The 9,976-nt window shown below is 38.0% G+C and overlaps 1 protein-coding gene across 1 annotated transcript in view; it reads left to right on the plus strand.

The window, feature by feature from the left end:
* The window catches only part of DIAPH2 (diaphanous-related formin 2), a 550,233-nt gene extending 541,319 nt beyond the window's left edge, over window positions 1–8,914 (plus strand). Inside the window, exon 21 of the mRNA XM_014541049.1 lies at window positions 8,561–8,914. Within this exon, the coding sequence (XP_014396535.1) occupies window positions 8,561–8,736 (176 nt within the window). The 3' untranslated portion in view covers window positions 8,737–8,914. The remainder of the gene's footprint in view (window positions 1–8,560) is intronic.
* Window positions 8,915–9,976: the final 1,062 nt, after the last annotated feature.

Consider the following 9,976-nt stretch of genomic DNA (forward strand, 5'->3'; position numbering starts at 1 on the left):
CATGTGTTCTCGGGAATCGAACCATGACCTCCTGGTTCATGGGTCAATGCTCAACCACTGAGCCACTGCAGCCGGGCTCTGTTTGTAACTGTTCTTTAGGAACGAACTTCAAGGACTCCTAAATGCAAATCCAGACAGAAGTGTGTATACAACCATTGCTTCCTCATTCTGGCTCATTCTTGGCTTTTCCCCTCTAAATGGAAGCATCTCCATTTTAAGTCAGCTTACACTGACTGCTCACATCCTTTCCCACCTTCCACTTGGCGAGCCCTCGTTTGTCTGATACAGAGGTTGACTAGCTCCTTCAGCACCTCAGAGGCAGATTGTGAGCTCACGTGGGTCTGTAGCTATGTGACGCTGATGTTGACAGTGTGTACTCTAGATCAGGGGTCAGCAAACTTTTCCTTTAAAGGGTCAGATAGTAAGTTCTTAGGCCTCACAGGCCAAAAGGTCTCTGTCACCGCTCCTCAGCTCTGCTGTGGTAGCATGAAAGCAGCATAGACAGGACATAATGAGTTGCATATGGCTCTGTTCCAATCAAGCTAGGTCTTCTGTAAAGGAGCCGAATTTATTCCATGGGCTGAAATTTGAACTTTGTGAAAGTTTTACGTAGCACGAAATATTCTTTTGATCTTTTAGAAACCGTTGGAAATGTGAAAAGCATTCTTAGCATGTAGGCTGTACAAAAGCAGGTGATAGTCTGGATGTGACTGCTAGGACTCCAGTTTGCCAACCCCTGCTCTACAGACATGCCTCTTAGGTTCCAATGCTGGTCTGTCCTTTCCAACTACAACCTTGAGTGAGTTACTTCACCTAAATATGCCTCAGTTTCTGTAGTACCTGGGAAATAGGTCCACGTGAGGATTCTCTTAGGGGAGGGCCTGACATACATAGTATGCTCTCAATAAATGGTAGATATCGTTAATATTCTTACTTGCAAGACATCTTTGTTTTATTTTTCAGACAGTAACTTAGATTTACTTTGGTGGATGGTTTGGAATTGAGTTAAATTTATTCTTTTTCCAAGTTTGTTTTTACACAGTTTTCCCTTCACAAGTGTTCCATGCCCTTAGTAAATGATTGATTCTGATAAGACATACAGAGTATTTCAAAGGTCTCTTTGAAATATTAATTACTTAAAATACTGAATGTGAGATATTTTACCAGAGGCATCAACAGCGGTTTTCTGGTAAGCGTTAACGTTCAGGTTTATTGGGTGTTTTCTTATTTATAGAATGTGTGATTTTCTTTTCCCAATCTTCTAGCATATAGGTAAACTGGGGAAAAATGAATGCGCATTAGCATTATTTTTTAACTACCATTTATATCAAGCTGTCTTACCGTAGGCAAACTGCCAAAAAGGTGCCTCTGGCCATAAAAGTTTCTTCACTGAAACTCTACCTTTTAGAAATCCATTCATTTGTGTTAACAAGCTCCTCTTTAAAGTGCAGGTACATCAGGGAAAGTTAACTCACCAATTCAGTTCCCCTGACAAACATTTATTAGGTAGTACCTATCATGTAGATATTTGGGGAGATATCACCTCATCCTTCACCATTCATCACTTTGGAGTGGAATATCCATTTATCTTATGACTCTAATATGGTACCTTTTCCATGACAAAATGTACCTAAAACATTAACCTTAAATTAAAATTATTAAGGAAGAGTACTATTCACTCCGAAGTTTATCAGGGATCTGATGATTTACCTCACTGTAGGAAACTGTTAATTACCTGTTCTGGCAAGGAGATAACAGAATGAATGAACTATCTAACCAACATTTCCCTCTATAGTTTTAACTTTAATTGCTGAGAGATTAATTTTGCTTTTTGGTGTGCACCACTGTGCAAGGCCTCAACCTGGGAGCATAATGTTTTTTCTGTTTTGTTTTACCAATTTTCAACTGGTGCATAATGTAATTGCTACGCTGCCCTTACCTCATCCTGTGGTTTCTGGTAATTTCTTCTAAGTTCTGTGTCCTCTTTTCCCTCTTGGAAGTTTTCCTCTTTTGAACAGGAGCATCTGCCTTCATTATTTCTCTTAGAACTTTATACATTCTACTTATGCCCTCTTATCGCTTTGGAATATCTTGATTTTCTTAAACACTTTTCATGGCTGTAAATCACTTCACAAACTATTATCCTGTTACCATCTGTTGATTTACCAAGTCCATCTCCATTCTTCACTCATTTCTAATTAAACTGCAAACTAACAGAACCCTCCCATCAGGGAGAGGCTTTCTAGATACTTGGGGACTGCAGTACAAGTCGCTCAGGTTTCTGTCATGTCTGTTGATACCATGCTTTACCACCTGGTTTGATTTCATTGATTTCTGGCTTATTTATGGTTTGTTATTACCCTTAGGTATTAAGGTCCTGCACACTGTGTTATCTTCATCATATTATGGTTGCCTTTTGCTTAGTCTATTACCATTTATTGTTTCATGTTGAATTATAAGAGCTTTTTTTTCCAGCTCCGTGCCTTTATTTTTATTAGATTCCTAGAGAAGGGATTTTGATTCCCTCTTCTTTGATAACTGAGCAGTCTTCTAGTTTTGTGTCATCTACAAATCCATACATCTTGCAGCATGGTCTTAATCTGGAGCATAATAGATAGTGTAGAAAAGATTGAATCTAACCCTGATTTTTCTTACACTCCACTTATCACTGCCTTCCTATGCTGTCAGCTTCCATTTACTCCTGCTCATGACCTTGCTCACAAAACCAATTTTACTTTTCTATTTCGTCTTCCACCGTTAATGCCAAAATTAACCATTCTACTTTGCCCAGGGTTAGGCAGAATAATATTTGTCATTGCAAATTAAATTATGTCCTATGTATAATTCATTTTTCTCCCACTCTGGTCCATTTTGCATACTACTGTGATGCTGATCTTAAATGTCACCTTTATCACATCACTATCTTGCTGAAGATCTACCAATGACTTTTCAGAGTCACTTGAAGCATGTTCAAACTTCTTTCTTTGATATCTAAGTCCCTTTAAAACTCTGCTCTGACCTTACCTATCCAACTATCACTCCTGTACTTTTTAATTCAGTTGCTGTCCTCATGGTTTATCACGCACACTACACATACTTAATTTCAAGTAGCTACACTGATTCAAAATGATCTCAACACATTTTACTCTCTTAAAATTATATGATATGAATAGGCAAAACTAATATATGGTGGTAGAAATCAGAGCAGAGGTTGCATCTGAATAGTGGGGGCAAGAGGGAACTTATTGGGGGTGATGGAAATGTTCAATATCTTGATTATGGTGGTGATTATGTGAGTGAAGCAACCTGTCAAAACTCACCAAACTGTACACTTAAGATCTGTGCATTACAATATCTGTAAATTTATACAGATACACACACACACACACACACACACACACACACACACATGCCCGTGTGCTAGGAGTTAATAAGTCTAGATTTTACTGTCCTTAACACAGTCATTACCCAGCCTTTTTAATCTATTGTTTTCAGATGCTTAAGTCCTAATTCTTTCATGAGTCTTTCCCACAGGGAGCACAACTTTAGCTTTAAAAATTACTTAATCTACATAAGTATTATCTTACATGGTAGGATCCTACCATCAGCAAAAAGCCTTCGGCTTCTTTTGGGTCACTTTACACTGATTGGTTGATGGCAACTTCTTCAACTTCGAGCAGCTCAACTTTTCCAGAAGGCCTTAATTAAACAATAGAGATTTCAAGGAGGCTGTGTAATAGTGAATTAAAGCCATTATGACCAGGTTGTTAGGATCTTATGAAATGATTTTTATAGTATTGGCTTTAGTTTTGTCATTTTTGAGGAGTAATGAACTGGAGTTGGGTCTTAGCTAATGGAAAAGTCCAAGCACCAGGTGTTTAGGTTCCTAGAATAATAAGGGGTATTCTAATTAATAATGCTTGAAAAGGAGGGATGGCTCAGAGTATTTTCAAAGACTGTATAGGGTCAGAAATGTTACCCTATTGACATGTTAAAAGTCAGTCTACCACAGTTTCAGGTATGTCGGCAGAAGACACGAGATCCAGGGTCAGAGACAAAGACCTCATGGTCCAGCAAGCAGTGTGAGCTTCATGTTCACATTGCTTTCCCTTGCCTTCCAGCTCCCAAGGGGAGACGCCAAGGTGGGCCCAGGTGGACGCTATGCACACGGTTGTTTTGTGTCACAGCTGAGGAACCCAGGCTTCGGGAACCCAGTCTTTTATAATGGACTAAAAGAAAACCTGCCTGACATCTGCCCTACAGGGAAATATAATCTGTTTTGAGAGCAAACAAGCCTGCCCTCTGCTCTGGAGGGACACTATGTCTTTCAAGGCTGTCCACTATAAAAACATCCTTACAAATATAGTTTAAAACGAAGGCCACCAACTCCTGAAGTCACAAAATAAGCAGAAATTGAGAAACCCATAGAGAATAGCCACGAAATAAGTTTGTGCTAGCCATCGGGGAATTGCCTTACACAGAGGTGTAACAGAGATCATTAATTCACCTAGTGCTAATTTTACTCAGTAGTGTCTCCAAACTCTTCTGAGGAAATTAAGTCAATACAATACAGGTAACTGTTGATGCTGAAAATTGAGAGCAGCAAGCATTCAGCACCCACTGAATGACCAACATTGTTGGAAACATGAAATACAAGGTACAACCCATACCTTTCGTTTTACCCAAAGATATGTAGCTCACACAGAGCCCACAGGACTGCATACAGCCCACTCAGCTCCTCAATACTGTCTGTGATCTGGTTTCACAGACAGTGAAAGATTAGAAATTTGTCTCTGAATTGCTACTTCTCAGACATGCTCATATATTACCATTCTTGTGGCTAAAAAGCATTAACAATTTTCTCTGCGATAATTCTTTTGCTCAGTAAAATAGGTATTGTAAATTATAAGAAAGCACATTTTTCTATGTAACTCAAAAAGTAAAAGCTATTTTCCTTTTCAAAAAAACCCCACAAAGTTACAAGATATTTTTCCTCAGTTTGATCACATAGACCAAAAATTTAAAAACAAACAAACGAAAATCCCAGCTACTTACTGCTAATCACATGTAAGTAGAATGAATAATTCTATGAACTTGGAAATTCTAAGTGAACTGTCAACCTCACACAATTCAATGACATACCAGATTTCCCTGAAACTTATTTAAAATGAAGGATAACTTCTTTCAAATGATCATGTTGGCTTCCATTTTGTTTTAGGAAGACTAACTGAAATATAAACCAGTTCTATGACATATTCATATAACCTTCATTCTTAGTGTCAGACATTTCATAAAAATCTCTCAGCTCTTTTGAAAGTTATCTTGAAGCAAATGAAAAAGTAATGATGGACTGGAACCTACATTTCTTTCTTTTAATACATCAGCGATGTTCACAAAGACCTGGCCTTAAAAACAACAACAACAGCAAACCATTTAACACATGCCTTCTCAGCAGGGACAGTAGCACCGCTAAGGGAATGAATATTTTTTCTTGGGGAGGTGGGCAGAGAAAAATCTTAGATATTACAAGGTTTGTAGCCCTCCGAAGAGCCAGAATGCATAAACAGATATGTAGTATATCTGTGGTGTATTAAATTTTAATGATGGGAGATTAGGAATGTTGTATCTTTTAATTAATGGTTCCATGGGGGGAGGGGGATGATAATGAAAAAAAAAAGTTCAGAAACAATGGCCTAACATAATATTTTGATCAGTGTTGTCTGATGGCAACCACTAAATTAAGCAAAAGGATTTATTTTTTAATTTCTGTCATACTTGTTTTCCATATTTTTATCTGTATACAATATGATAGCATTAAATAATTTTATTGAAATGGTATCCATGATGTCATTATGTTATAATTTTTTTCAGTTTTGCGTATTATCTATGGAAAATCATAAATGCATACTGTTTTATATTCTGTTGTTTTCACTTGTGTACATATATTCATCTTTCTACATGATCTTTATAATGACTGCTTTTATAAGGACACTTCAATTCAGTTGTACTGTGGCTCTCTTCTGGTTGTGCTTCTATAACTCTAAAAATTCTTTCCATGTCTTCTTTGCAATTCTGCTTCTCCTGACTTCTTATTAAAAATTGGGGTCCTCAGGAATTGCATGCTATGCCCCCTCCTCGTTTCATACACTGTCTCAGGGTAATCTCATCCATCTTCCACCAGCACTCAGATCTTTCAGTTCCAGCCCGGACTTCACTCCTGGGTTCCAGGCTCATATTTCCAACTTGTTACTGGATATTTCTACTGAGCTATTCCTTAAAAAATAATCTCAAAAAATCATCACATTTTCTCAACCTGTTTATCCCTGGTCATCTAGATTCCTTCCCTTCCTTCCCCATGACCTCAGCAGCCCAGCTAGGTCCTGTTGACAGTATTAATACCTTCACAATATCCATCCTCTCCATTCACTCTGCTGTCCCCTTTGTTCAGTCCTTTCTCTCCTACTGAGACAATTAGCCTATACTCCTAAACATCTTCCTGCCTCTTGTCTCGCCATCTTGTCTTCCACCACAGTGCTGTTTGACAAGTCTTTCTAAAGCGTATATCTGATCAAGGCACCTCCAATGGCTTATGACTACACTGCCTAATACAGTAACCAGGAGCCACATATAGCTATTGAGCACTTGAAATGTAGCTAATCTGGAGTAAAATGTGCTGAAATAAACACATTAGATTTTCAACACTTAGTCTGAGAAAATGAATGTAAAATATATAATTATTGCATATACTGAGTTAAATATTTACATAATATATTCTTTTTTTAAATATGGCTACTAGAAAAATTAAAACTATTTACATGGCTCACATTTGTGGCATGCATTATATATAACTATTGCACAGTGCTGGTTTATAGGATAATGCCCAAACTAGATCATAAGATTATGATGTTTCATCATCTGGCCACCATAGGCCTAGTCCATTCATCTCCTGCTGGCTGTCATGCAAAGAGGACTGGTCTTGGTGGCAGGTTGATCTGGGTTCATTCCTAGACCCTTCCACATGCCGGCAGTGTGATCTGGAGCAAGAAACTTAAACTCTCTAAGTTTTAGTATCCCCAGCTGAAAGACAGAGAATACCTATTTCACCGTGTTGTTGGGCAGATTAAAAGATACAACAAATGTCAAGTGCCTCCTGCATAAAATTTAATTTTCCTAGATGCATTCCAGTCACACTCAACTACTCTCAGTTCCTCTTTTTTTTTCTATTGTAAAGAGCAGGTGTTCAAATATCTGCAGCCTTCCTAAAAGTGCACAATCCCCTTTTCCTCTTTGGTCACTAGGGTTCTACTTTCCTTTTATTTTTCCTGTTTCCACCATATATTAGACCTGAGGACCTCTGTTTCCCTTTTTGTTTTCCACTCAATATCCTGTATTAGAGAATTCATTTTAGAATCAATGATCATAACATTAAAGAAATCTCAAGTCAAAGGAACAGCATACTCATAAAGATTTTAGCTTGTTCTTGCCCCATAAGAGAATATTTTCTTTCTGTCATCTGATACCCCTAGTCAATTCTTTCAACAAGTCAGACTTAAATTTAACTTAGGAATAGCATTAGAAACAATTTCTTCTTCCTCATTCCTCACTTTTACTTCTCTTAACCCTCCGACCAGTGCCCTCTACCCCAGACCCACACATTTAGCTGCCACGTACATTAACTATCTTGTGAGGGTCCTTTTCATTGCCTGTGCATTAGCCACAGTGCAGTAAAGAGTTTCTGGCAATTGACACCTTGAGACAGATGCTCTAACAAATCTTAAAGTGTTTTTGATGGCCAGAGTTGTCAAAGGTGGAATGTTCTACATACATTGCCATTAGGAATTTCCAGAAACATTTTTTGAGTACTTGCCCATGGATTCTTAACAGTTCTTTCCCATAGGAAAAGCTTTGAAACAGCAGCATTCTAAAAGGGATGAGGAGAGTCTGGCTAATGTTTTTCAAATGTAAAATGTGGCCTTTCAGATGATGTGGTCACCTTTTTTTTTCTTCTTCTTCTTCTTTAACAATGTCAGCATTTTGAAATGGGGAAAGGATATGGATTAGGTAGGAATTGAATGCAAATGTGTTTTGCAAATAGTGTCTTTTGAGATAATCGCAGATGATGGTTGAATGCTGAAGGTATTAATACAATCAGTATTTAACCTTGTGTAACTCCGCTTCATCAAATCACACCCTGTGCATTGATTGCATTAAGCCGGGTCAGTGGTTTCTTGCTTAGGAATATCTTATAAGAATCTTAACAGCAAGGCAGCAGTAGCTGATCAGCTACTGTTTATTTGCATACTGAGCGTGTCATCAATAATACAAAAGACAAGGTCTTTAAGTTGAAAGAACAGTGGGATTGGCATGAATTTTGCTTAATGGTGCGTAATAAGCAAAGTAGTCAGTGGTGCCAGAAACTGACAGGATCCATTATGTTAAAACAGATATATGTCTTTAATTTAGGGGTATTATGTAAATCTGACAGGAGTTTTTCCCTTTATTTTCCTGTAGTTTAACTTTAATTGCTCCAAGATTAATTCCGATTTCTCCTTCCCTCCAGAGGGTGATGAGACTGGTGTGATGGATAATCTTCTAGAAGCCCTACAATCAGGTGCAGCATTCCGAGACCGCAGGAAGCGGATTCCCAGGAATCCAGGTAAGACCCCTTCAAGCTCACTGGGATTGTCAAATATAAATGTTCAGAGCCAAGGACGCTCCCCCCACAAAAAAAAATAACAACAACAAACAACAAACAGAAAAACTTGGCCCCAGAAGATGATTTTTAACACTTGATCTCAGTTCTTCAAGTGTGAAGTCTCAGCAGGTTTCTCCATCTCCATGATTGCAAGTTTCAACCTGGTAAAAGTATCTTCAAATAACTGTAGACTTTGCAAAAAAACATTCTGAAACAAGAACTCCCACTGTGTTTAATATTAAATATTTTAATTGTTATTTTCTGAGCGCGTGGTTTGGGTGGAAGGTGTGCTTTAAAACCATAAATGTAATTAAATCATTAAAAGTAATTGGCCCTGAGGATGGCACATTAGCTATTTAAAGGTAAGGAAACAGAGATAATGTTTCTTTCTAGAGGCTGCTGTGGCTTTGCAGTACAATCTATTCTCCATGTTAGCAAAGAGAGGAGAGACACAGATGATCTAAGATCCCTGAAAGTCCCAAGCATTGAAACCCATGTTTGTGTGTGTTAGTAACAAAGCCACACAATGAAAGTTGATCTCAGGGGAATTAGAAACATGAAAACAACCTCCCTCACTCAAGTGTAACTAGAGAGTTGTCCACCTCCTCTGTTCACACCCTGTGGATGAGATAAATAGGAGTTGCACTCAGTATAATCCAAATAGGCCGAGCTGGCCATCTCCTCTAAGTAAGTTCTTATATTTTTTTAGTTCATATCTTTCTTAAAGTAGAGAAGAAATTAGGTGTGCTAATTTGAAATGTCCTCTTCATAGACTGTAAAAGCTATATAGAGAAGTAAATAAAAAAGGAAAATTAATAGTAAATATGTAAACTCTACTTCATTTAGAGCTATAAGATTTGCCTTGAATAGTCTGCAGTTCAAAAAATATTCTGAATCTGGACTGGAAACTATCATATATCATTAGAATGCAAATTGGTGCCTCTCAAAACCATTGTAGTCCAACAAACCAGTGAAAGAAATGGAGCCCAGTGCAGAGATATTCCGGTAGCTTTTGGCAATGGCAGAAGACAGTATGAGTTATATTCATCTTTTTGAAGGTAAGATATGGTTGAGAGGAGAGAAGTGTTTTGGTTGGATTATAAGACTACTTTGTGTGCCTGACGGCATTGAAGATGGGCTACAAAAAGCGGGGAAGCCTGGAGGAAAGAAAATGAAAGTCCTTATTTATATGCTCATATTAACTTCTTAAGGTAATGCTCCACGGCAGAATGTTAGGAGCACTATTGCTCTGTAATTATGAGGTGGCCATTCCATTTGCCT

Source organism: Myotis brandtii, unplaced genomic scaffold (assembly GCF_000412655.1).
Source record: "Myotis brandtii unplaced genomic scaffold, ASM41265v1 scaffold259, whole genome shotgun sequence".
NCBI lineage: Eukaryota > Metazoa > Chordata > Mammalia > Chiroptera > Vespertilionidae > Myotis > Myotis brandtii.